The sequence below is a fragment of the Nannospalax galili genome, unplaced genomic scaffold (genome assembly GCF_000622305.1).
Source record: "Nannospalax galili isolate Female #2095 unplaced genomic scaffold, S.galili_v1.0 scaffold596, whole genome shotgun sequence".
Lineage (NCBI taxonomy): Eukaryota > Metazoa > Chordata > Mammalia > Rodentia > Spalacidae > Nannospalax > Nannospalax galili.
This window is the reverse complement of record NW_008340140.1, coordinates 4,227,660-4,254,801: the sequence shown is the minus strand read 5'-3', so window position 1 is coordinate 4,254,801 and position 27,142 is coordinate 4,227,660. Positions and strand designations below refer to the sequence as shown.

The 27,142-nt window shown below is 47.8% G+C and overlaps 1 protein-coding gene across 3 annotated transcripts in view; it reads right to left on the bottom strand.

Moving 5' to 3' along the window:
• Zfp64 (ZFP64 zinc finger protein) overlaps positions 1 to 26,891 on the bottom strand; it is a 79,008-nt gene extending 52,117 nt beyond the window's left edge. Inside the window, exons 1-4 of one of the 3 annotated variants that reach the window (XM_008835140.3) lie at positions 26,565 to 26,891; positions 22,341 to 22,580; positions 5,310 to 5,471; positions 3,625 to 3,687 (exon numbers count right to left, since the gene is read on the bottom strand). In XM_008835140.3, the coding sequence (XP_008833362.1) occupies positions 3,625 to 3,687; positions 5,310 to 5,471; positions 22,341 to 22,580; positions 26,565 to 26,610 (511 nt within the window). In that variant the 5' untranslated portion in view covers positions 26,611 to 26,891. The remainder of the gene's footprint in view (positions 1 to 3,624; positions 3,688 to 5,309; positions 5,472 to 22,340; positions 22,581 to 26,564) is intronic. The other 2 variants (XM_008835139.3, XM_008835138.3) reach the window with 2 other exon arrangements.
• Positions 26,892 to 27,142: the final 251 nt, after the last annotated feature.

The window sequence follows — 27,142 nt, the reverse complement described above, 5'->3', positions numbered from 1 at the left end:
CTTGTTATGAAGTCGAGCATGACCTTGAACTTCTGATCTTCTTGCTTTTCTCTCCAGAGTACTGGCCTTACAGGCATTCGTGATATCCAGTTTATGTAGTGCCGAGAGTTGAACCCAGAGCTTCATGCATGTTAGGCAAGTGCTCTACCAACAAGCTACATCCCCAGTCTCCACCATCTGTAGACACACTTAGTCTTTTTTTTTTTTTGGTGCTTTTGAGAGAGGGTCTCCCTGTAGCCCCAGCTGGCCTGGAGTTCGCTATGTAGACCAGGCTGGCCTTGAACTCACAGAGATCTGCCTGCTTCTGCTGGGACTAAAGGCGTGTGCCACCACATCCAGCTCACACTTAACCTTCTGATGCCAGTACCAGTGAATTCTTTTAGTTCATTCTTTTCCAAAACTGGCACCAGCACCCAGGACTCTCTCTTGTTTGTTCAGCCAAATACTACACTGCTCCTCTATTGACCACTTTCTTGTTTGTATGCTAATTTCCACCATCTATTCCACATCATTAAACAGTTACAGCATGATGTTAAGGTGGAAACATTTTACTTTATGGATGGTCCATGAATTACTGAATCAGTTCCCCACTTGACCAGTAAAAAGACATACATACTGTTATACCAAAATGTACAATACTGGACTGGTAAGATGGCTCCATGGGTCAAAGGCACTTGCCACCATGCCTGACGATCTGAATTCAGTCCCTGGGACCCACATGATAGAAGGAGAGAACCAACTCCAATTGTTATCCTCTGATCTCCACATGTACACTGTGACATGTGACATGTATGTATGCACATTAACAGACTCACACTAAATAGTTTAAAAATATTTAGAAACTCCAGCTGGGCGTGGTGGCACTCGCCTTTGATCCCAGCACTCGGGAGGCAGAGGCAGGCAGATCTCTGTGAGTTCAAGGCCAGCCTGGTCTACATAGCGAGTTCCAGGCCAGCTGGGGCTACAGGGAGACCCTGTCTCAAAAAAGACCAAAAAAAAAAAAAAAAAAATTAGAAACTCCAAAGATGCACAACAGTAAATGAACAGGAACAATGCACTAGGTTCGAATCCCAGCACCCACATGGCAGCTAACAAGGGTCCGTAACTCCAGTTCCAGGGGATTCAACAGCCTCTTCTGTCCCCCGCAGGCACTACATGACACAGGTGCACTTACCTACATCTAGGCAATATACACATACACATAAAATAAAAATAATAAATAAAAACTATTTTTAAAAAAAGAGATGGAAAAATTAATTGTGTGCATGTCTTAGGCCTTATGTCAGAATGCAAAAAGTTCAGAATATGGGGCTGGATAGATGGCTCACTGCTTTTGTAGAGGACCTGGGTTCAGGTTCCAGCACCCACATGATAGCTAACAACGTCCATAACTCCAGTTTCAGGGGATCTGATGCCCTTTTCTGATCTCTGCGGGGACTGAACAACATGGGTGCACTTACAAAATGCAGGCAATACACTCATGCACATAAAATAAAAATATTAAAAATAAAATAAAAAGAATAAATAAAATATTTTTAAAATTGCAGAATACTATACAGTGGGTTACAAAGGCTGGTGATTTGGGGCATGTAATTTGGAGGTGAAGTATAAGCAGGGATTTTTACTTTATTTTTTGAAACAGGGTCTCTTGTAACCCAGGCTGGCCTTGAACTTGCAGTGTAGCCAAGGCTGGCCTCCTGATCTTCCTGCCTCCACATCCCAAGTGTTGGGGTGACAGTCATGGGCTACCACACCCAGTGAGACCTTCATCTTTTGCTCTGTCAAGTGTTTATTTGGACAAGTCCTACAGAGCCAAGTGCTGAGCCATGTCGTCAGCCCGAGCTGATCACCATTCTCTCAGAGTAACATTTGGCATTAAGAATACACCTGAAGATTTCTTAAAGATCATCATTTTGTTCGTCTGAGGAAGTGGCTCAGTTGGTAGGGCACTTCTCTTGAATGCACAAAGCCTCAGATTCGATCCTTAGCATTGCATGTGTACACATGTACAATCAAATTGCAACAGTTAAATCACAAACTCTAGGCCCCATTGTCTCTCAGCACTGACAGCTGCTTGGTTTTCTGTCCCCCACAGGCATTTCATGACACAGGTGCACTCACATACATGCAGGCAATACACTCATACTACACTCATACACATAAAATAAAAATAACAAAATATTTTAAAAAAAGAAAAAAAACCCTCACTTGAATAGGAGTCGCTACGACTTCCTTTAAAGTTGCCTAGCAGCAATTATTTCTCTATGCAAAACATCTGAGAAAAAAATAATACACAGTTCACCTCTGTATCTACAGGGCCCTGCATCTGTACATTCAACTGTGTGGATTCAAAATATTTGAAAAATAATAACACCACCAAGAAACGCAGCACAAGAATTATTGATGTGGCATGTACAAGTCATCCATAGTGATAGGTGTATGGGAGGCAAACATGGGCTCTATGCAGATACTGTTCTGTCTCCTGGAAGGGGTCTGCATATCCCTGGGCTTTGGCACTCTGGGGGTGAGGAGGGAGGGTTCCTGAAAGCAATCTCCTGCAGGTCTATAACTACTTTAGGAAAATGAAAATCATTGTCTTATTTTTCTTTCTCTACATATTGATCTTTTCTCACTTAACAAAAATGTAGGGACTGGAGAGATGGCTCAGTGGTTAAGAGCACTGACTGCTTTTCCAGAGGACCTAGGTTCAGGTCCTAGCACCCACATGGCAGCTAACAATTGTCCATAACTCCAGTTTCCAAGGGAATCTGACACCCTCCTCTGACCTCTGTGGGCATTGTATGACATGGGTGCACATATATACATACAGGCATAACACTCATACACAGAAAATAAAAATAATAAAATATTTTTTAAAACGTATTAAGGGATCAGGGAGATGGTTCAGCAGGTAAAGGTGCTTGCTGTCAAGTCTAACAACCTGAGTTCAATTCCTGGGACCCACATGGTAGAAGGAGAGAACAGACTCCTACAAGTTGTCCTCTGGCCTTTACACATGGGCTGAGGTATGCACATGTATATGCATGTGCACACACACACACACACACACACACACACATAAATGTAAGAAAAACTTTTAAAAGAAAAAACAAAATGTATTAAGCTCTCCTTTAGAAATTACAAAGATAGTAATAACATACACTCACTGTATCCCATAAACAGTAAACTTAAAGAATGCTGAAGGTTATGGTTCTTGACTGGGTGTGGTGGCCAAGCCTATAATCCCAGGAGGCTAAGGCAGGTAGATGAGAGTTGGAAGCCAGCCTCCGCTATACAATGAGTTTCAGTCCAATCTGAGCTTAGAATGAGTTGGCCACATGCGTTTAATGTTAAAGAACTAATTTTGGCAGTTGAGTTCCCAAGGTTGGTCCCCATTTCCACTAGCTGAGTACTCACTTTCCTAAAGCTGGGTTTTTATGACGTTAGACATTTTCTGCCCTAATCTGGTATCCACATAACACCTCATTTTTATTCACTTTGCATATGTGTTCCTATGACCTCTGTGAGGTTTGGGCTCCTGTTGTATGATTGAAGTATCTGGGTCCCCAGCTTCTAGCCCAAGACAGGTGTTTAGGGCACAGTGGCTAAGGATACGTCACCTACCTGTGTGAATTTTTAGGTGCCTCTCCATGTCCTTCATGCCATAGGCAGTCTTGAACTGGCAACCTGAAAAAACCAAGGGAAGAGGGATTTCAAAGGGAATCACAAGCCGCAGATACTTCTCTGACCACGTGGTGGCAGCCAGCCATGTCATGTGCTCTGCACAGCCTGCTCGGGCACCACTCCATCTGACCACAAGGAGCCATCGACAGAGGAGCCGACACCCGATGACAGTGTGATCACAGCTGGTTCTCTCTCTCTAAAGATGGCATCATAGATACCTAAGACAGCATCCTTCCTTCCAGAGGTACTCCCTGCTGAAGCAGTGAGGAAAAAGGGAGATCCTGGCTACAACTTCCTCTCGTGGTTTGAGAGGAAAAAAAAATTATTTATATATATATATATAATGACAAATTAAATATAGGGAAAATGTTCACATTGGGAGACTCAAGTAAAAGGTATACAGGCTTTTCTTTTTTTCTTTTTGATACTATTTATGCATCATTTCTTTAAGTCTGAAATTATTTCCAAATAAAATAGGAAGACAACAGTAAGGAAAGAAATCAGGTGTGGTGGTACACACCTGTGACCTCAGCACCCAGAAGGTGGGGACAGGAGGACCAGGAGTTCAAGGTCATCCTCAGCTAGATCCAGAGTTTGAGGCCAGCCTGGGCTATGAGAGACCCTGTCTCAAAAGAACAAATCTGGGCCGGCAAGATGACTCAGCAAGTAAAGGTGCTTGCCACCAAACTCGATGACTTGAGTTCTGTCCCCAGAACCCACACGGTGGAAGGGAAGAACTGAGTCTGATAAGTTGTCCTCTGACCTCCTGCACGTGCACCATGGCATGTTTGGATGTGAGTATACACACATACACATACACAATAAATGTAATAAATTTTGAAACTTGACAGCCATGAATTCAAAGGCCAGTTGCTTTAAGTGTCAGAGCCCAGCATGACCAAAGACAGGGGAGAGGCATGAATGCTGGCTCCAGAGCCATGGGGCCTGGATTCTAAGCCAGTCAGTTGTAGTACATTTATGTCTGTCAAGAATTCACAAACAGGCTGGGCATGGTGGCACACACCTTTAGTCTTAGCACCTGAGAAACAGAGGCTGATCTCTGTGAGGTGAAGACCAGCCTGGCCAAACTAGTGAGTTCCCAGCCAGTTGCAGCTACAGGGAGACTGTCTCAAAAAAACACAAAACAACAACAAAACAAAAAGAATTCACAAAGAAGCCAGGCATGTTAGCACAGGCCTGTGATCCAGGCACTTGGAGGCTGAGGCAGGAGGATCACAAATTTAAGGCCTTCCAAGGCTACACAGTGAATTCTAGGTCAGCTTGGGTCAGAGTGTCAGACCCTGATCTTGGTACCGTTAAAAAAAATCCGAAGAAGAGCCCTAGAACTGGATCTACGTCCCTCCCTCGACCCCCACAGGACACACACGTCCCTCCCTCGACCCCCACAGGACACACACGTCCCTCCCTCGACCCACACAGGATACACACATCCCTCCCTCGGCCCATGCAGGACATACACGTCCCTCCCACATCCCTCCCTCAACCCACACAAGACACACATGTCCCTCCCTCGGCCCACGCAGGACACACACGTCCCTCCCACAACCCACATAGGACAGACAGGTTGCTCCCTTGACCCACACAGGACACAACATGCCCTCTACCTGGATAGCAGCAGCTAAGCCTCTTCTGGGCCGGGGGTGCTGCGGGCTTTTTGGTGCGTGGCTTGGCGGGAAGCGAGATGACCGTGGCTGTCTGGTTTTCGTTGCTTTCCGTGGGCAGGTAAGTTTGGTAGCCATGTTCAAAAACGAAATCTGGGGCTGAAACTAAAAGCTACAGTGTTTATTAATTCTCATATGATCATTCAGGATAATCATGTCACTTAATTCTAGCTAATGAGGCAGGAGAGACTGACCATCTGCTATGGACAAATTTCCTTTTCTGATTGAAAAATAAAAAGTAGGGGTGGGGAGAAAGAGAAACGGTTAAGGGAGACCTGTTCTTGCTGCCTGTGTAGTCTTCCCTACTCACTGGACATGGTGGACCGAGGACACGATGACCACAGCTGTGGTAGCCATTCTGTAACCATGAGGGGCAAAGTGCTGATCTAGAGCTTGGGAACACCAAATCTCAACGCTCTCCTTTGTCCTCCCTCCCTCCCTCTTTCTTTTTCTTTCTCTCTTTCTATTTAATCAATGAAGGCCTGGCTTCACTGTTTCTGCTTTACCCAAAGAAATAATATTCACACCACAAGTTTGAGGCTTTAACTATAGTATTTTTTCCTCTCTCTTTTTTTTGAGACAGGGTCTTGCACCTTAGGCTAGGTCACCCTTGAACATGTGGGGATACCCATCTCCACCTCCCACATGCTGAGATTACAGGTATGTGGCAACTCACCCAAATTCTTTCTTTCAAATAAATCCTACGTGTTTTGTTTTTGTAAACATTTCTTTGTTTGTTTTGCCTGCATGTATGTGAGTGCACCCGTGTCATGCAATGCCTTGGAGGTCAGAAGAGGGCTTTAGATTCCCCTGGAACTGGAGTTAAGGATGGTTCCAAGCTGCCATGTGGGTGCTGGGAACCGAACCCAGGTCCTCTGCAAAAGCAGTCAGTGCTCTTAACTGCTAAGTCATCTTTCCAGCCCCAAACACCACATTTTTTGAGTCTAGGATGTTACAGATGATATATCATTACTTTACAAACCATAAAATGCCTCCAATTCAACACATTTTGGCCCAACAATTCCATATCCCTTATGTATTTTATTTTACATTTTTCTACACCATGGATAGAGCCCAGGTCCTTGCACATGCTAGGCAAGCACTCTGCCACTGAGCTACATTCCCACCCTCTTTTTCACTTTTTATTTAGGGTCAGGGTCTCACTAAGTTGCCCGGGCTGGCCTTGAACTTGTGATTCTCCTGCCTCAGCCTCCAGAGTAGCTAGGATGACAGGTCTGTGCCACCAGGGCTGGCTTATGTCGTATTTCTTGAATGCGTACTTTAACCTCTGGGCACTGGGCAAAGGGTCAGGTGTCTCCACCTCCCTCAGGGAACCAATGATTCATGTCAATCAACACTTGGGCTCTGATGGCATTTGAGTAAATGCAATGGAAAAATGCCATGGGAAGTTTAGAAGCTTTCTTTTAATGTCAGCCGACAGGTTCTGACCAGCGTCCCTGTCCCTCTGTTCAGCTGCAGCTGCCTCTCCAGCTCACTGCTCTGTGAGACTTGGCTCCAGCTCTTTTTGCACTGGGTTTCCAGGGCACTGTCAGAAGCTAGCAGCACCAGACCTACCTAGGGGCCTGTTAAAAAGGCAGATTCTTAGTCTGAACCCCAGTCTTACTAAATTGGACATTTTGAGGGTGTCCTCAGTGACTGGTGTACTAAGAAGTATTTGAAATTTTTTAAAAAATTATTTTATTGGCCAGGCATGGTGGCGCACACCTTTAATCCCAGCACTTGGGAGGCAGAGGCAGACGGATTTCTGAGAGTTCAAGGCCAGCCTCATCTACATAGTGAGTTCCAGGACAGCTGGGACTACAGGGGGACCCTGTCTCAAAAAGCCCCCCCAAAATTTTTTTATTATTTTAATTTTATGTGTATGAATATATTGCATGCATGCATTGTAAGTGCACCAGTGTTGTGCAATGCCTGAAGAGGCCAGAAGAGGGAGCTGGATCCCCTGGAACCAGAGTTAAGAACAGTTTTTATCTGTGATGTGGGTGCTGGGACTTGAACCCAGGTCCTTTGCAAGGGCAGCCAGTACTTTTAACTGCTGAGCCATCTCTCCAGTCCCCATATGAACAATTCTGACACACTGGGTTCGAGAGCCACTGCTTGGAGCATCTTCCTCCATCGCTCTGGATCAACCTTAACCCAGCTTTGTCCAAGCGAGCGCATCTGCCCTTCACACTTGTTGCATTTTGAGAACCCTGAACTACAGTCTGTCTTCCCACCCTAGGCATTTGCTCCGTTGGTATAAGACTGACTGGTCTCTGTCTCCAGGTACCCTGGGTAGTTTTCATCTTCACTCTGAATCTGGAAGGCTTTGATTATTAGTATTTTATCTTTATCTCTTGCTTTTTTGAGACACGCTCTTGCTATGTAATACAGGCTGGCCTGGAACTGTGTAGCCCAGGTTAGCCTCAAACCTATGAACCTCCTGCCTCAGCCTCCCAAGTGCTGGGATAGGTGTTCACCACCACACCACATCTGACTTGGGTCATACCTAAAGCAGCAGGAAATTTAATGCACTTAATATATCTCATTCCAGAAATATGCACAGTCCACAGAGAGCACAAGGGCTTGGTCAACTCTGATCAAGTTTGTGTGCTCATGCAGGAAGACACCTGTGGCTGCCTGTGGGCAGACCGCAAACTTCTTGATCTGTGGCCCTGTTGTTTCAGAGGTTCAACCATACCTCTGAATTGAAATGAATCTAGTGGTCACTCACTATATGCGTGCCCTCTAGTCAGTGATGTGACCTCCCCGAGCCTTGGTTTCCTCCTGTCAATGGGAACACTTTTGTGATGCCCACTTCCTAAGGTCATTACAAAGCTGAAGTAGGGCATTTGGTGGCACAGGGTGTGGCTGTCAACACCAGCCACTGCAGTTGAACCCATGTGGACTCGGGCCTCGCACCACAGGCATGGAACCCATAGTGGCCACAATTCCTGTTTGTGGGAGTGAGTTTCCCTAAGATGTGGGACTAACACCAGGCTGGTGAGTCTTGCTGGCAGGATCTGCCACTTTCTGCCCTAGAACTCTCTGAACTGGGAGGTCCTATTGGTGGAAGGCCCCTGGGGGGGGATGTCAGGGAGTCAGGGGGTGCCTCCTGCAGGTCAGCTAGTGGGGTGCTCATAACCCTCTTGGAAAGCAGCATGGACCTTCTGAGCAGTGGCTCCTGGTCCTCCTTGGAGACTGGTGGGCTTCCTTTTCTAATTGCCCTCCACCATCAGCCCTGAACCCCCTCAGTATGTTCCAGGGGGACACATAGAACATCTGGCTGTGGTCCCCTGACTGGATTCACATCTGCAAATCTTTTCTCCTGTTCCACAGGTTGGTTCTTTTGTTACCACTGATACTGTGAATGTCAAGGTTGGACGCAGCCCCCTTCCTCCATTTCTGCTTTGGGTACCTTGGGGAGGGAGAAGGAAGCGGGTGAGTGGGCAGGTGAGTCAGCAACACAGCCAGGCACTGACGTGGGCCATCCCGAGGTTGGGCTAATCACATACAATCCAGGAGCATCCCTGAGGCAGTGTGTCAGAAGAGAGCCCACAGCCTGAATCAGGCTACACCACCCTGAAGCTCAGGACAGACGGTTAAAGAAGCAGTAGGTGCCATGACTTGACAGCTCTCAATTTGTGGTACCTGGCTCCTCCATGCACCCTGTCATGTACCTTGTGCTGAACTAGATCATGTGATGTGAAGCTTCCCACCACTCCTAAAAGGTTATAAAAAGTCAGACCTCTCCTTTGTTCAGGGGATTGGTTTGTGACTCCACAGAGAAAGTGCTTGAAGATTTGAGATTTGGTCTGGAGAGGAAGGATGCTGATAGCCCCCCCCCCCCCCACTTCTCTTATTCCCACTTTAAATGAAGCTTCTCTCCAGGCTTTAAGGGGAGTCTCTCCTTCCCTTTAAGCTGCATCATGCTCAGATAGCTCTGTATTACTGTTTCTATCTAATGTTCTCTCTCTGACCCCAAGGGCCCATCATGGACTTGAGGCCCTTTCATTATACAGACCTCACTGAAGGGAATTACATGTCAGTTTCCTCTGGGTACTGACTGCGACAGCCTCTTTTACTTCTTTTAAAATATATTTTATTTATTATTTTTATTTTATGAGTATATTGTCTGCATGTGTGTAAGTGAACCGCTGTCATGCAATGCCAGGAGAGGTCAGAAGAGGGCATCTGATCCCTTGGACCTGGAGTTATGGATGCTTGTTAGTGCTGGGAACCAAATCCAGGTTTTTTTTTGCAAGAGCCAGTGCTCTTCACCACTGAGCCATCTCTCCAGCTTTCTTTTACTTATTTTTTATGGAGTAACCAGGTCAGAAACAGTCTGCTCAAGAGGGTAGGAGGTGGGATTTCACCTATCTGTGTTTTACCTTTTTTTTTTCTTTGTCTTTTTGAGACAGGGTCTCCCTGCAGCCCAGTTGGCCTGGAACTCACTATGTAGATGAGGCTGGCCTGGAACTCACAGAGGACCGCCTGCCTCTGCCTCCCAGTAGTGGGATTAAAGGTGTGCGCCACATACACGCACACATACCCGCACACACGCTGTGGATAGCTTTTGTTGTCAACTTGAATTGTCTTCATTGGACTGGCCTGTGGCCATGTCTGTGGAGCACTTTCTTTAGATTGTTGAGAGATGTAGGAGGGTTCAGCCCACTGTGGGTGGTGCCACCCCCAGGCAGGTGGGCCTGTGTCGCATAAGAAAGCAGGCTGAGCACAGGTCAGAGGAGCAAGCTAGTAAGCAGCATTCCTCCATGGTCTGTGCTCCAGCTCCTGCCTCCAAGTTCCTGCCTTGAGTTCCTACATTGGGTTCCCTGATGAACTGTGACCCGGGAGATGTAAAACTTTATAAATAAACCCTTTCCTCCCCCAAGTTGATATTGGTCAGAGTGTTTTGTCACAGCAACTGAAGGCAAACTAGAAATGCCTGTATACAAACACACACACACACACACACACACACACACACACACACAAAATGTAAAAAAAGTTGGGGGTTGGAGAGATGGCTCAGTGGTTAAGAGCACTGGCTGCTCTTGCAGATGACCCAGGCTCAATTCCCAGTGCCCACATGGTAGCTAACAACCATCTATAACTCCAGTTCCAGGGGAATCCAACACCCTCATCTGACCTCCGCGGGCTGTGCACAACAGAGGTGCACTTACATACATGCAGGCAATACGCTCATACATAAAATAAATATTAAAAAGAAAGTTGAAAGTTGTCCTCTGCTGGACTACCTGGTGAATTCCAGGTGGCCTAGGTTACATGAGGTGCCGTCTAAAACAAAAGAAAACTAAAATAAAGCTAAAAACAGGGAAACGTGTAGTTACTACATCAGTAACTTCTGTGCAGCGTCTCCAGTTCAGCAGCAATAAGGGGACACGGGTGACAGTGGTGTCATTCAGCGAGGTTGCGTGGGCCTCTGGATTGGCTTTGTCAGGCCTGGCCTCCACACCTGGTTCCTCTCCAGGACCTTCTGGGAACCGCACGCCTGCAGATACCCAGGGAAGCCTCCCTGGGTGACAGTGTACATGAGCAGGTTGACCCTGACCATCCTCTCTCCAGTGCTCACTCCATAGCTTGGACAAGTCCTGTCTCTGCTCTTCAGGGTTTTGTCAGTGGAGTGGGAAGGTGATGGGCCACCTCAGAGTGGAAATAGACAGCTGCAGGACAGACTGAAGGAGGCTGACACTTGGAGAGCACATGGGTAGCAGTGGGTAGACTGGAGTGAGGGCCAGTACTCATTTGTCTGTTCCCTGACCTCACATGGCCAGTGGTCTTGATGGCTCTCAGGGCACCCACATAAAGTGAGGGCTGCAGGGCTAATCCCAGAACTCAGAATACTGTGGTGGGGGTTCAATATAGAGATGGGCATTCCACCTAAGAGCCTTCTCCAGCCCCCTTGTCACAGAGGGAGGAGGAGGGGCCACTGCCTTTTGGGGGAGGGGGCAGTTGTTGCTCCTTAACTTTTAGCAAAGTGCAGGGACTGGTCCTTACTCTGGTACGGTCCTTAAGAGCAAATCCCCCGCTGGGTGATGATGTCAGGTGTGCATCACCATACCCAGCCAGCATTTACTGCATTCTTTTAGCGAAGGAAGTGGGTGTGTACCACTTGGTGACCTCAAATGTCGAAGATCCTTGTAGAAAACCAAAACTGAAGCTGGAGGGATGGCTCAGCAGGTAAGGGCACAAGTTACTCTTACAGAGGACCTGGGTTCGGTTCCCAGCATCCATAGGATGTGCATACATATATGCAGGCAAACATACACACACAGTAAAAGAAAATCAAAATCATTGGAGTCTACCTTCCTTGGCTAATGCAGACATTTAACAAGACAAATGAGGCCATTTTAGTTTCATTTGCATTTCTCTGAGAATTAACAAGGATGAAGCCCTTTTCAATCTCTATTTTTCATTTACATGCCTTGCTTGGTGAACTGCCTGTTATGTGGGTTATCTCAGATTAGAATTTCTATCCTTTTCTTCTTGGTTTGCAAATGTTCTTTACATATTAAGGACATAGCTTCATTGTCATCTATTCCAGTCAGTTGATCTTTTCTTCTTTCTACCAAAGGTGGGCTTACTGAAGTAAATGCTGCCCAGGTATGGTGACTCATACTTGCTTTCCCAGCACAAGGGAGGATGAGTCAGGAGGATCATGTGTTCAAGGTCACTCAGGGCTACGTGAAACTCCAAAAACCCCCAAAACAACAGAAAAAGTAAATGCCTAGAAACCTCAGCGCTTGGGAGAAGAGAAAGATTGATTGAGCCAGGGAACAACCATATGATGGCACATTAGTTACATGCATTATTAATTACACGTTAGAGCCATGATTGCATGGCAAAACTGAATAATTGTTTAATAAAAATAATACAAAATGATTCCACTTTTATAATTATTAAAAAAACAAAACAAAACCGGGCATGGTGTCACACACAATCCCAATACAGGAGGAAGAGGCAGGAGGATCAGAAGTTCAAAGTCATCCTCAGCTACTGGTAAGTTAAGGGCCAACCTGAGCTACATGAGACTCTACCTCAAAAGGGGCTGAGGATGGTTCAGTGGGGAAAGGTGGTGGCTGCCAAGCCTTAGCCTGAGTTTGATCTCCGAGACACACATGGTAGAGGGAGAGAATTGACCCGGAAGGCTGTCCTCCGACTTCTGCCCACACACCACGGCACACATCTATACATACACACAAATATAATTAAAAAAAATCTTTTAAAGACGACATTGAGGGGCTGGAGAGATGGCGCAGCACTTAAGAGCACTGGCTGTTCTTGCAGAGGACCCAGGTTTGATTCCCAGCACCCACATGGCAGCTAACAACCATCCATAACTCTAGTTCCAGGGAAATTCAACACTCTCCTCCTGCCTCTGTGGGCACTGCATGACATGGGTGCACTTACATACATGAAGGCAATACACTCACACACATAAAGTAAGAATAAGTATTTTTTAAAAGGCCACACTGAAGGACATTTAGGGACACAAGTCAGACTCTATGGGCCTTATTATATCTAAGAGAATACATTAAATTTGGTGGGGACAGTGAAGAGAGATGTGGATAGGGGAGGGGATTTAAATACCACCAAACTATAGTGTATGAAAAATCACAAAAATTCAATTAAAAAGAAAAAAAAGAGAAAAGCAAGAAAAACGAGGTAAGAATTTTTAATGGAAAAAAGGAGGAAGCAAATTAGACTGGGAGATATGCACGGTATTTGGACAGCTGAAGGGCAGTTTTGTGAAAAGGAGGCCCCAGCTCGGTGGTGTGAACCCAGAGATCTAAGATGTGGGTGAATTCTGACTTTAGAAGAAAAACAAATTGCTCTCAGTAGAGCCCAGGCAGCAAGCCCACGTGTTAAGCGGCATTCTTTTGACCTGCAGAAAATCTAAGATGCGCCTGCTACAAGCTGGGACTGGATGCAACTGCCTCACAGGTGTACACCTGAAGCCTCCACAATCAAGGGGATCCCCAAGAGGCCCCAACAAAACCAAGAGCCTGCAGCAGCTCCAAGTGTGGTTGTAAGATGCCAGGGGATGGGGGATGGTCACAGGATAGCAACAGTCCCAAGTCTCAGAAAATCCACGTGTTCTAAGCTGGAAACTCACCAAACAAGCAAACAAGGAAACAAAAAGTCATTAGAACAGGGACTCCTCCATCCCTCTGACTCCTGTGCTCCTGGATTTATTCCTCAGGTGAGCTCAGCACCGCATGGGGATGCACCTGTGGTTTCCCTTCTAGCCGGCTTCCCCTAGTCCAGCGGCTCCCAAACTTGACCACACCCTCAGGTGCACAGGCCTGGAATGCTGTCTACACACAGCTTTATCCCTGGGCACTGCACAGCTTTTCCAGGTGATTCTTGTGCACAGTAGCTTTTCAGGGCCCCTGCTGTCCCATTACACATACTACAGAGCAACTGAGGTTTGCCTATGTTCCTGTACTGACCAATGGGATGTGGCATTTCAGAGTTCATCAGGGAGAAAGGGAAGTTGCCCTTTTCCCCATCTGTGGATGTGGACGAGAGTTCCAGTGGCTAAAACAGAAACAGCCATCTTGTGGCCATGAGGTCAATGGAAAAAAAGTCCATTGCCAGCAACAGCCCACCTTTGTGCCGGAAACAGACCCTGGGTGTGTCCTGTTTAGTTCCCCAGACTGTGAGACATCATACGTGTCCTAAGTTGGGGCTGGGAGGATGGCTCTGTCAGCAAAGTGTAAGCACAGGGATGTAAGTATGATCCCTGAAGCCCATGTGAAAAAGATGGGTGTGGTGGCATGTGCTTGTATTTCAGTGCTGGGGAAGCGCAGGCAGGCAGAGCCCAGTGCTCACTGGCCGGCTTGCCTACTTGGTTAGCTCCTGGCAGATGAGAGACCGGCAGAAAAGAAGCCAAAGTGGATGGAACTGAGGAACACCTAGGGCTGTCCTCTAGCACCCAAAGTCATATGCATACACCTGCACCTGCATGCACATACATGCACTGCTGTACATGTAAACACACAAAAGCAAATATCATAACTGTTCACACCACCTATAGTTTGGTGGTGTTAAGAGCAATAGAAAGCCTATGAACGAAGCCATGTGCCCCAGGAGCTGGCTCAGCATCCCAGGCTCCACCCCACCTGCTGACACACTTTCCCCAGGAGGGCCCTGGGAACCTGCATCTCCACTTGAGAGCATCAAGTGGTTGCTATGCACAGGGAAGAGGAACAGCACTGAGGTGAGCTGGTCTTCAAGTGAGGATGGTCCTCAGGGGCAGTGGGTGTAGTGGTCAAGGACCCAGGGCTTTAGACCCAGTCCATCTCTTCCTGTGCTTGCCATGTTGGGCAAGCTGTGGAAGGCCCCCGTCCCCAATTTCATTTTCTCCCATATGTCACATACAGCACACAATACGTACTACACAAGAATTAGCCACTATTATTCTCTCCAGAGCCTTCGCCCAGTCAGGGTAGCTTGTCACCGAGTTATCAGTGCTCAGCAACCTTCAGAGGACAGCCAGGGGGAGGCCAGTTCCTGCCACAGGCCGTCCCAGCCCCAGGTTGTCCACCCCTGACTCGGTTTCCAGATCTTGCCCGGAACTGCCCTGTCTTCAAACCATCAGGAAATGCCCTTCTAGCCACCTTCCTCCCCAGACCCACATGTCTTCCAATGCTGTGATGGACCAACCTCATTTGCAACATGCCTCCCTAACCCTGCCTCCTGTACTGTTAATTCTTTGTATTGTTTGTGCGTGTATATTCATGTGTGAGCATGTATGTGGGTATGAACATCCATATGCTGTATGTGAATGTTCATGTGTATTTTTGTGTATGTATGTGAATCTGTATGTGTATGAATGGCCGTGTGTATGTAATTGTTTATGTGTATATGTGAATGTCCATGTGTGTTTGTGTATGCATGTGAATGTGTCTATGAATGTTCATATGTATGTGTGTATGAAAGTTCACGTGTTGTATGTGAAGCTCCTTGTATGTGTATGTGAACATTAATGTATTAGAATGTCCACATGTGGGGGCTGGAGAGATGGCTCAGCAGTTAAGAACACTTCTTGTTCTTGCAGAAGACCTGGGTTCTAATCCCAGCACCCACATGGCAGCTAACAACTCTCCATAACTCCAGTTCCAGGGGATCCTACAGCCTCTTCTGTCTTCCGTGGGCATTGCACAACACAGGTGCACTTACCTACATGCATGCAATACACTCATACACATAAAATAAAAATAATAAAATAATGCCGGGTGTGGTGGTACACGCCTTTAATCCCAGAACTTGGGAGGCAGAGACAGGCGGATCTCTGTGAGTTCAAGGCCAGCCTGGTCTACATAGTGAGTTCCAGGACAGCTGGGGATACAGGAGGACCATGCCTCAAAAAAAAAAAAAAAAAAAAAAAGAAAAAAAATTAAAAAAAAGAATGTCCACGTGTATGTGAATGTCCATGTGTATATGTTTGTGTATGTATACATGAATGTTCATATATATGTGTATGTGTGTGAATGCAGGTGTGCACATGCCACAGCACCCCTCTGGCTGTCAGAAGACAACCTCAGATGTCCATCCTCACCTTCTACCTTGTTGAGCTAGGATCCCTCGCTGTTTGCCACTATGTATGCCAGGCTAGCCAGCCACAAGCTCCTGCAGACTCTCCTAACCTCCCCATTTATTTTGACCTCTGAGGCTGGACTCATCGTAGCTCCTCGTCCCCTCCCCTTGGGGCTTGGGGTTCTCGGAGGGGAGTTGCTTGAGGCTCTCAGCTCTAGCACCTGCCACTGTGACCCAAAGCTGTGGCCCCACCATGCTGCACACACCCCACAGTGCTTCATTCTCACAGCGGAACTTGCTGTCCTCACGTGGGCTGTTTGCTGAGTGCCAAGATGTGCCAGGCTTGGTGCTGGGGGCAGAAAAAGGAGCCTCCAATCGTGCAGGGAGAGTTACGGCCCGGTAAACAAGACATTAAGCCACTACTTGGGGCTCACAGCCTAAAAGGAGGCTTCAAATTCTTTAAAAAACTTTATTACATTTATATGTGTGTGTGTGTGTGTGTGTGTGTGTGTGTGTGTGCGTGTGTGTGCAGGAGCACATATCACAGCACGCATGTGGAGGTCAGAGTCCATTCTCACCTTCCACCATTCGGGTCCTGGGGATTGAACTCAAAGTGGTCAGGCTCAGGTGTCTTTACCCTCTGAGTCATCTCACCAGCCTCTTTAAATTCTTCATTAAGGCTTTCAAAACCAGTTCTGTGGGTGGGGCCTTCCCTGCACCAGTGTCGTCTGGTCAAGACCACCAGGGACTCACTGTGGCAGAACCCCTCTCTTCTTCACAGCACAGAAGGAACCTGACAGTGTGAACTATGCAGAGCTCAGGGCTGGGGCTCGTGTGAGAGGCTTTGAGTGGTGAATTTAGGGGCTGCTGGGAAGAGACAGTGTCTACCATTTGATGTCTTTTCTCCCACAGTACTGGGTACAGAACCCAGGGCTCCAGGGTCTCCTATGTGCTAGGCTAGAACTCTACCACAATGCTACATCCCAACCTTCTTTTTTTACTTTTTATAATAGTAGTTTTTAAATTACACTTATTTATTTACTTATTTAGTGAATGAATATGTTGTGTTGGGGGTGAGGGTGGGGGAGCATATCCCACAGCACACATGTGGACGACAGAAGAAACCTGCAAAAGTCAGTTAGTTCTCTCCTTCCTCTGGAGACTGAAGTCAGGTGGCCGGCCAGGCTTGGCGGCAAGTGCCTTATGCACTGAGCCACCTCACTGGCCCTTACTTTTTATTTTCAGACACAGTCTTGATCAGTCGCTCAAGCTAGCCTTGAACATGCCATCCTCCTGCTTCAGCCTCCTGAACAGCTGGGTTGAGAGGCCTGAGTCACTACACCCGGTATCTTAATACAGCCACAGTGAGAGAAGACCAGGCTTGAGCTTTAATAGAAAAATTGCTGCCACTCAGATTCTGTGTGTGTGTGTGTGTGAGTGTGTGTGTGTGTGTGTGTGTGTGTGTGTGTGTGTGTGAGCTCATGTGTATCTCAGGAGGCTTGGACAAGATCCCTTTTTTTCTTAGACTTGGACATGGTTCTGGAGTGATCTGGTTTTGGTTCTGCTCCAACAAGGTCATACTGTGGCCTGGTCTGATGTTGATAGTCAACAGAAGCACATGTCAACTGCTGACAGGCTGACTGGCAGTGGCTGCCTCCCACTTGCTAGCTGGCACACCCAGGCCCCCTTTCTCCACACAGCTGCAAATCCTGCCACTGCCTGACCCCTGATTACATCTGAATGCATGTCTCTGGCTCATTAAAGAACATCTGTCACCAAGTAACAAAATTACCACTGCAAGGCCACAAACAGCCTCATCTCACCTCACCTCAGGGGTGGGAGTAAAGGCAGGCAGTGCTGGCTTCCAGAAACTGATTTTTTTAGACAAGGTCTCACTATGTAGCTTTAGTTGGCCTGGAACTTGGTATGTAGACCAGGTTGTCCTTGAACTCAGAGATCCACCTGCCTCTGCCCCTTGAGTGCTGGGATCACCATGTCCCACTAAAAGGTGACTTTGTAACCTGGGTATGAAGAGCAGGAATTGACTGAGAGGCAGCAAAGACCATTCTTTCTGAAAGATTGAACTAATATTGGCTGAGGGCATTCCACAGCTCTCTGTGTCCTGTTTCATTTAAATCTTGTAGCCCCACTGGGTAAGAAATAGCACCGATGGTGACAGGTTTACATGTCATCCATGTGAGATTGATTCCCTGGTGCCCAAGCAGAGTTGAACATTATTCCCGTTTCCAAGGCCCGGTGGCCAGCAAGTGGCTTGCCGGATTTGACCCCCAGGAAGTATGTCTTGGGACCCCAGACTCCTACTATAACAAACCGTACTCCCTCTATTTTTGTCCTTATGTGTGAATGTATCTGCCTGTCTGTGTCTACGCATGTGTGGTGCACGTGGAGGCCAGAGGACAGCCTTTGGTGTCGTTATTCAGTCACCGTCCACCCTTTTAAAGACAGGCTCTCTCACTGGCCTGGAGGCTTGTCAAGTAGGCTAGACTGTCAGGTCTGCGAGGCTCAGCGATCCATCTGTCTCCACCTCCCTGGTGCTGGGGTTACAAGCATGAGCTGCTGCACCCAGCTTTACATGTAGGTTCTGGGGATCAAACTCAGGTCCTCATGCTTGCAAGGCAAGCACTTCACCGACTAAGCTCTCGCCCCAGTCCTCACTGTAAAATGGCACACTGAGGGCTCTTGTACTTTTCCACAATCCCATGGCTCTTAAGGATCTATGAGGCCAAGATTCAAACTCAGGACCTGGTGTGGAGCTCAATGTAGAACACTTGTTTGGCTTGTGCAAGGCTGTAGCCATGTTTCATCCCCAGCACCACACACAAACAAAACCAAACAGCATGGGGCTCTGACGCCACTGTCCCATGACTTTAGCCATGAACTCCGGGAGCCCATGTGGAATGCTACTGACTGCTAACTTACTTTCCCCTTGTGAGAGTTCTTAGATCCTAAGCCAAACAACTGGGAGCTTTTGAAGCTAGATGGCAGACATGAAGGCTTGCATGGCACTCCCCTATTCCTGAGAGGTGGCCTGGCTTCATCAAGAGCAACTCCCGGATGAGAACATGGGAGCCACGGTTGCAAGGACCAGGACTGAGCCCTGGCCAGTGAGTGACTCTAACCTGCCAGAGACCCAGATCCCCTGGGGGCTTATTACACAGGCGCTCAAGTCTCCGCCCCAGAGATCCTGATCCTTTCCTAGGTGCCAGCGGCTAATAAGCTCCCCAAGGACCCTGGTCCACAGGCGGGTCTCAGAACTGCCAGTTAATGAAGCAGTAAAGCCCAAACTGGGTGGGAGTTGAGTCCAGAAAAAGGTAGCAGAGAGAGGCAAGCAGGATTCTGCCAGTTCCCCTGGTAGCAGGGCAGGTAGAAGCAGCTGATCTGGGTAGATGCTGAACACCTGGGGTTAGCACATCACCCAGTCACGAGGTCATTAGGCTCTGCTAAGAGCAATGGCTCACTGAACCATCCCTGCCATTGGAGTGGACTATCACAGAACTCCCACAGTAGCCCAGGCATGTGATTAGATCCTGTGCCCTCTTCTTACAGGCGGGGATACTAGATAGGGGAGGAATCGCAGTGACCAGAGCCTTCAGCCACCAGGCAGTGGGTGGGGCAGGGGACCTGTGGTCTGTCTCTGGAGCTTACATCACCCCCAGCACTGTTAAGGAGCTGCTTCCATGAGATGGGGACAAAGAGGACCTGGCCTGGCTTGAGGGTACAGAGAGGCCCACAGCTGCAGGGCAGGGTGAGGCCAAGAGACGGGCACCCCTGAACAAAGATGGGGACAGAACAAAGATGCTACTTGTAGGGCCAGCTTCCCACGCCGGGGTATTCCAGAAGGTATTTACAAACACTGGTGTCAAGGGCCATTCTAGTGGTGTGTGTGTGTGTGTGCACAGAGACTAAGTGCTACAACCTTGACCTCCTGGGCCAGAAATGGGGCAAATGGGGACTCTGCTTCTCCAACGATAATTTAATTAGGGTTAATAACCTGGCCTGAGAGAACACACCTGTGTGTGTGTGTGTGTGTGTGTGTGTGCGTGTGCATGTGTGAGTGCGCACACACACATATGAAAGACTCCATGTGAAAGACTCTTTAAGAAACCACCTCTGACATCACATGTATGCCTAAGAATGAAGTCAGTTCCAGGCAGAAGGGACATCATCAGTCATGGCTCTGAGGCACTAAGAAATGTACCTCACTGGAGAAATGGCCAGGAATTCACTCTGGCTGCACAGATCAAGGGTATGCATGAGCTAGGGAAGCCAGATCCTGTGTCACTATCACGGTGTCAGCCCTGAGTGAGCAAACAAATGGTATAAACAGTCTGGCAAGTCTGGCAAGGGTGCCTGGGACTTTGTTTCTTGAGGACAGGAAACCAGACTGTCTTCAGGGAGATGCTCATGAGATTAAGGGGTGAAGCATCTTGTCCCAGGACAGTCCTGGATTTGAGTGTGTATATATATGTGGGTCTTCCCCACAGGCAGTTCCTCTGTCTGGCTGAGATACAATCAGGTCACCACAGGCATCTTCAAGGTGATTTCCAGTTTCTACATTTTTTAGGTCCCTTCTTTGAGGATGTGAATGAAGATAAACTCCAAAATGGGAAGATGTCAAAGTTTGCAAAGCGATTAGTCTATTTTCAGTTTCCTAAAAATTCACCACAGATTATTTTGGATGCATTAAAAAAACCCATGAATTTTTGCTTGTTGCCAAAAACTTTAAGTATCACAAGAATATACACTTGTAAAGTAGGAAGTCTGGGTGTGGTAGCACACACCTTTAGTCCCAGGACTCAGGAGGTAGAGACAGGCAGATCTCTGTGAATTCAAGGCCAGCCTGGTCTACATAGTGAGTTCTAGGACAGCTGGGGCTACAGGGAGACCCTGTCTCAAAGAGACTAAAAAGCTCCCCAAACAAAAAGCTAAACCAAAACAAAACAAAGAGTGGGAAGTCAGTTGCTCCTAGCACCAGAGGATCTAGTGGTAAACATTCTCTGAGAGTGAGCTAGAAGCCAAGTCCAATGTTTGTTTTGGCCAATGATGTTTTTAAAAATGGGAAAATTGGGGACTGGAGACATGGCTCAGTAGTTAAGAGCATTGGCTGCTCTTGCAGAGGACCCAGGTTCAGTTCCCAGCACCCACATGGCAGCTAACAACCATCTGTAACTCCAGTTTCAGAGGCTCTGACACCCTCTTCTGGCCTCTGCAGGCACTGCATGTATGTTGTGGACTTACATACATATAGGCAAAACACACATACACATAAATAATAAGCAGATAGATAAATGAATTAATTAACCTTAAAAAACCAACCAAACAAACAAAAGAGACTTAAGACTTGAAATTTTAAAGATACCACAAACTTGTCCAGGTCAAGACTTTACATACGGTCTTGCTCCATCACCGAGGGGACAGAACCTCTTATGAGCTCAGCACTTCCTTGTATGTCATCTGATGCCCTTTGCTGACTCATCCTGTTGGGTCCAGAACTTTTATAGTTTCATATTATGTACTGAATATTTTCCTTATTGGTTTTCTTGCCCAGGCTGGCCTTGAACTTACTATGTAGCAGGGATGTTTTTGAACTCCTGATCCTCCTGCCTCTACCTCCTGAGTGCTGGGATTACATGCCACCATGCCTGGCTATGTTAAAATGTTTAAAGAATTTATTTTTAACATGTATGAGTGTTTTACCTGTGTATATATAAGTGTACTACATGTGTGCAATGCCCAAGGGACCAGAAGAAGGCATCAGATTCCCTTGAAATAGAGTTATAGATAGTTGTTAACCACTATGTAGGTGCTGGAAACCAAACCTGGGTCCCCTGCAAGAGCAGTCAGTGCTCATAACTGCTGAACCATGTCTCCAGCCCCCTTTATTAAAATTATTGATGCATCTGTAACTTCTTTTGGCAAATTTCTGGGCATAGTGGAGAATATGGTCTCTGCAACCCTGGCAGTGGGATGTGAGGGTCATCCATGCTCAATTATGGATTTAAGAAAACCAAACGCAAGATGGTTTTCTGTTTCTTCACACAAAGAATGTAAACACGAGGCTCACATACATGCTCCCCTTGGACCCATCGCAGACCACAGACTTCATCGCAAACACATTTCCTGGAAGCACTTGTTTCTGTTTATGGAGTTTTGGCTGTTTTTTGTCCATTTTGCTTAAACACATGACATTTTCACTGTTTATGACATGTTCACAGGCAGGGTTTGAACCTCAAATTTCCAAACTTGGTGCAGAAGCTGCTTCCCAGTGGAGCCTGTTAAGAATAATGTATCAGACAACTGAAGGGTTAGGCCCTGGGCACGTCTTTTTAACAAGTTCCATGGAGGTGCTGTGTACAGCTGGCCACCTCTGTCCCCCACACCCCATGGTACCTGTGATCGTCTGGGTCTCTGAAGTGATGGTCCTCGTGGTAGTCTGAGTCTGGGTGGACGGCACGGTCTCCTCTGAAACAAACTGGACGGTACTGGGGGCTGTCCCTGGAGTGCTGGTCAGCTGGCAGCCGCTTTGCTTATGTGCCACAAAGGTGTCCAGGTTGTTAAACTGCTGCTTACAGATGCCACAGATGTGGATATCCGGTGTCAGCTCCACCAGCACCGTGGTACCGCCTGGAACTCCACAGGACAAAGGGAAAGTTGAAGATTAATTCCAAACTGACCGACTTCATGGCAGGAGGAAAGGGCAGGGTGGCAGCCATGGCTGGTGGCTGGCCCTGTGTCTTTCTTGCAGAGAATCTAAATTCCATCCTAGCAGCGATATTCCTGGATGCCAGTAACAGCTTAGGCTCCACTAGATAGATTTTGGTTTATGACAGCTCAGTCAGTAAAGTGACTGCCTTGCAAACAGGGGGACCGGAGTTCAGTCTCTAGAGCACACTTAAAAGCCAGGCATGGTGGTAAGCATTTGTAATCCTAGAGCAGGGGAGGCAGAGACAAGATGGCCCCTGGGACTCATTGGCCAGGGAGCCTAGCCTACTCTGTGAGCTCCATGCCAAGGGAGACCTTGTCTCAAGAACCAAGGTGAAGGATGCTTGAGGATCGACACCTGAGGTCGATCTCTGGCCTCCACACACGTGTATGTACACACCTGTGCATTCACATGGACACACACTCAATTTAGAAAAAGAAGTCCTTTGATGTGCAGGGCTGCTACTGCTTCTTGGGACCAGCAGAAAGGTTGTTATGAAAACCGCTCTCCCACCCGACATTTCCAAACACCCTACCACCTTGAGACCCACTAGCTCAAAATAATCTTGGTCTCCGACAGACTTGTGAACCGCTCTGGCAGCAGCAGCCAGCTGCCATACCCTCTGGGCAAAGCTTAACACATAATAAAAGGGATATTTTAAAAAAGCAGTAAGGGCCAGCACTGGCTTCTTCTTTCAGATGTCAATGAGGATGAGATGCTGGAGCTTTTGCAGGGATCCTGTAACTAGGAGGAAAGTGCTAAGCTCGCTACTGATTCTGGTCCCTACTTCCCTGATCCCTGAACAGGACCCCAGAACCAGCAAAGTCTAGACTTCTTAGAACAGTATAGTTCGGGTTTCTGCTATTTGTAGACAAAATTCATCCCGACAGGGATATTATTTTTCTACACTAATGAGACAGCTAATATCGTGCTAATATTTGCAAAGCATTTCGCACACTTCCCTCACTGTATTAGAAAGTGCTAAAATGGATGTTGCTCTGGGGGAGAGTGCCAGTCTTGAATACCAGAGGCTCTGAGTTCTATTCCTAGAACCCTCTAAAATGGGCAGGGGTGCACATGCCTGTAATGCAATCCCAGCCACTCCAGAGGTGGAAGCTGGGAAATCAGGACTTCAAGCTTGCTCTCATCTGCCAGCTCTAAGTCCACCTGGGCTACGTTAGACCCTGTCTCAGAACACCAACCACAAAAGAACCTACTGTATAAATGCTTGTTAAATAAGGGTGTCAGTATAAGAAACTTAATTTTTATTTTTAAAGATTTCTTTAGTGGGGCTGGAGAAATGGCTCAGCAGTTTAGAGCATGTACTGTTCTTGCAGAAGACCTGAATTTGGCTCCCAGTACCCATGTTGGGTAGCTCACAACCACCTGTAACTTCAGATGCAAGGGGATCCAACACTCTCTTCTGGACTCTGCACTCACGTGTGCATATCCCCCCCCCCCCCCAGTTAAAAATAAATCTTAAAATACCTTTTTTGCATTATAAGAAAAATGTATGTTTGCAAAAAAAAAGTTTGGAAGAAATATGAAGAACCAGGAGAAACATTTTCTTATAACTTTCCACTTACACCTTCCATGAACATTACACATTTTTTCTTTTTTTTTTTTTTTTGAGACAGGGTCTCCCTATAGCCCCAGCTGGCCTGGAATTCACTATGTAGGCCAGGCTGGCCTCAACCTCATAGAGCTCTGTCTACATCTGCTGGGACTAAAGGTGTGCGCCACCAAGCCCGGCACAAATGTATTTTCTATTATTTATTTATGCTCAAAAACTGCATAAGAGGGCTGGAGAGATGGCTCAGTGGTTAAGAGCACTGTCTGCTCTTGCAGAGGACCCAGGTCTGAAACTCCAGTTCTCGGGGAATCCAACTCCCTCTTCTGACCTCTGTGGGCACTGCACAACAGAGGTGCATTTATACATATGCGAGCAATATACTCATACACGTAAAAGTAATAAATATTTAAAAAATAAAATCTTAAAAACACTTCTTTTGCAATATAAGAAAACTCATGTTTGCAAAAGAAAATCTGAAGCAGGGTGTGTGCCGGGTGTGTGGCACAGGCCTTTAATCCTAGCACTTGGGAAGCAGAGGCAGGTAGATTTCTGTGCAATTGAGGCCACCCTGGTCTAGCGAGTTCCAGCTGGGACTATAGGGAGACCCTGTCTCAAAAAGACCACACACACACAAAAAAAAAAAAAAAAAAAAAAAAGAAAAAAAGAAAATGGAAGAAATATGAAGAACTAGGAGAAAAAAAATTACTCATAATTTTTCCATTTCTAGCTCCATGAACATTTCAAATGTATTTTCTATTTATTTATACTTAAAAAACCACACAAGCTCATCTGTATTGTAAAGTGATCTTTTCCCTATATAACACTGCATAGGCATTGTGCCATATCTTCACATCTCTTTACAAACAGATCTAGTGGGACTATATTAATCCATGGTATCCCTGTATCATAAATAAATGTCTGCAATCAATGGCCTACCTACATGATGTCCACTTTCCTTAAGTTAAATACAAGACTATCTTTGTGTATATGATTGGTGTTTATACACTGTAATTATCTGAAAATCCAAAGATTCTTATAGTCTGTCCAGTTTTCTCAACATCTCAGACAAGAAATCTGTGTGTTGAGGTCGCCTCTAATAGACTGGGCTGATTGGGGTGAAATTTTCAAATCCTCTGGCAGAGGCTGTGCAAAGCAAAGACTGCAGGAATGAAGGCCTTCTTCTTGGACTGGTACTGCCCGGTGGCTACTGACAGCCCGTGGGAGTTCCATGAAAAGGAGGAGGAATGAAGCCCCATCCCCACAGCTGAGGATGCCTTCTAGTGAAACAGGACTGATGTCTAGGATGAGAGTTTTAGCACCAAGTGATGCTTCTGGTACCCAGCAAATGAACAATCCTTAGCATCCTGAAACTCACTAAGCATCAGTGACTTTAGCTTTGGGTTTTCCGGTCTGCAAACTGGGAATTAGACGGGTTTCTTTTTTTGTGGGACTTTTAAAAATGAAATGAGCAGATACTTGTAAATGGACCAATTCCCCATGTGGGAGCATGTCACCTAGTGGGGGGTCTCCCTCTTCAAACATGTCACCTAGTGGGGCCGTTACCTGGAAGATACTGAGATATGACAGGGGTGAGAGATGGGGTTTGGGGAACCTATGTCTTTCATGAGTTATGCAGGGAACACCCAAGGACGGGCTCCCAGACTGGCAACAGCAACAGCTACCACACAGAGCCAGGTGTCTCCAAACCCGGGCCAGGGCTTCTCAAACTTCTGAGCTCTTGGAAGTTGGTGAGGACCCCAAATCCCAGGCCTCACCCCTGAGACCTGCGGGTCAGAACCCGGCAAGCTGGTTGGAGCTCAGTTCCTGGACCACACTTTTAGGAAACAAAAGGGACTGGGGGAGAAACCAAGAATCTAGAGGTGCAGGGAGGAACCGATAAGGCTGTCCCCATCAGGAAAATAAAAAAAGGAACCCCAAACTCAAAAAGCTAGGCACTCCGGCCTTGCTGAGTGTGGGGAGGGTTTTGCCATGAGCTGGAGAGATCATCCCATCCGAGCCACTGAGGCAGAAGTTTTCCCAGCAGGCTTGCCTGGGCTACCCCATCTTCCCTCCCCCTGTGGCTGTGCGGGGAGATGGATGGTCCGCGCCCTGCGTGGCCTCCCCGACCCGAGCCTCCCCGGGGGTCCCTCGGGGCTGGAGCTGCAGCCCTGGGCCTGGCACGCCATGGGAAGCTGGGCGCCCCGAGCTCGCTCCCGGGATCCCTGCGCGGCGGGCTGGCGGCCGTCACCCCGATTTCGGGGCCCGGGCCTGCTAGCCGCGCTGCAGACGGCCCTGGGCCCGGGCCCCGGAGCGTGCACAGCGTCCGGAAAGCACTTACTTTGCACCGAGCCCGGGAAGCTGTCGCCCTCGCTGCTGGCGTTCATGGCCGCAGACCTGGGGGGGGGGTCCCCGGCCGGCCGCGGGGGGGGGTCCCCGGCTCGCTCTACATGGTGCAAGGACTTTTTCCTTTGATTTTTTTCCCCACCCCCCCTTCCCACCCAGCCTGCCTTCTCCCAACTCTGCGAGGCGGGGAGACGGATGTAAAGCTAGCTCCACTTCCGCTGCCTAGAGGGCGCTGGCCGGGCCGCCAGCCCCAGCTCGGCTCTGCAGCGGCGATTCCCCGGGGACGAGGGCTCCGAGGCCCAGCCCGGGCCGTGCGGTCACCGCGCTGCGCGGACCCGAGCACTCGCCCCCCCAGCTCGGCGCCCCGCCTGCGCCTCCTGCAGGGGTGCTCCCGCCTCTCCCGGCCTTTTGCGCCTGCCGGCCTGGCCTGGCGGCGACACCGCCCCCGGGGACGCCTGCGGGGTCGCCGGGGTGACCCTCATCCCGGGCCTGATGCGCTGCGGGCCTGGCTGGGGAAACCCCAGCTGGGCGTCCTCCGCTGGGCAGATCTGAGCTGCGGAGCCCCAGGTCCGG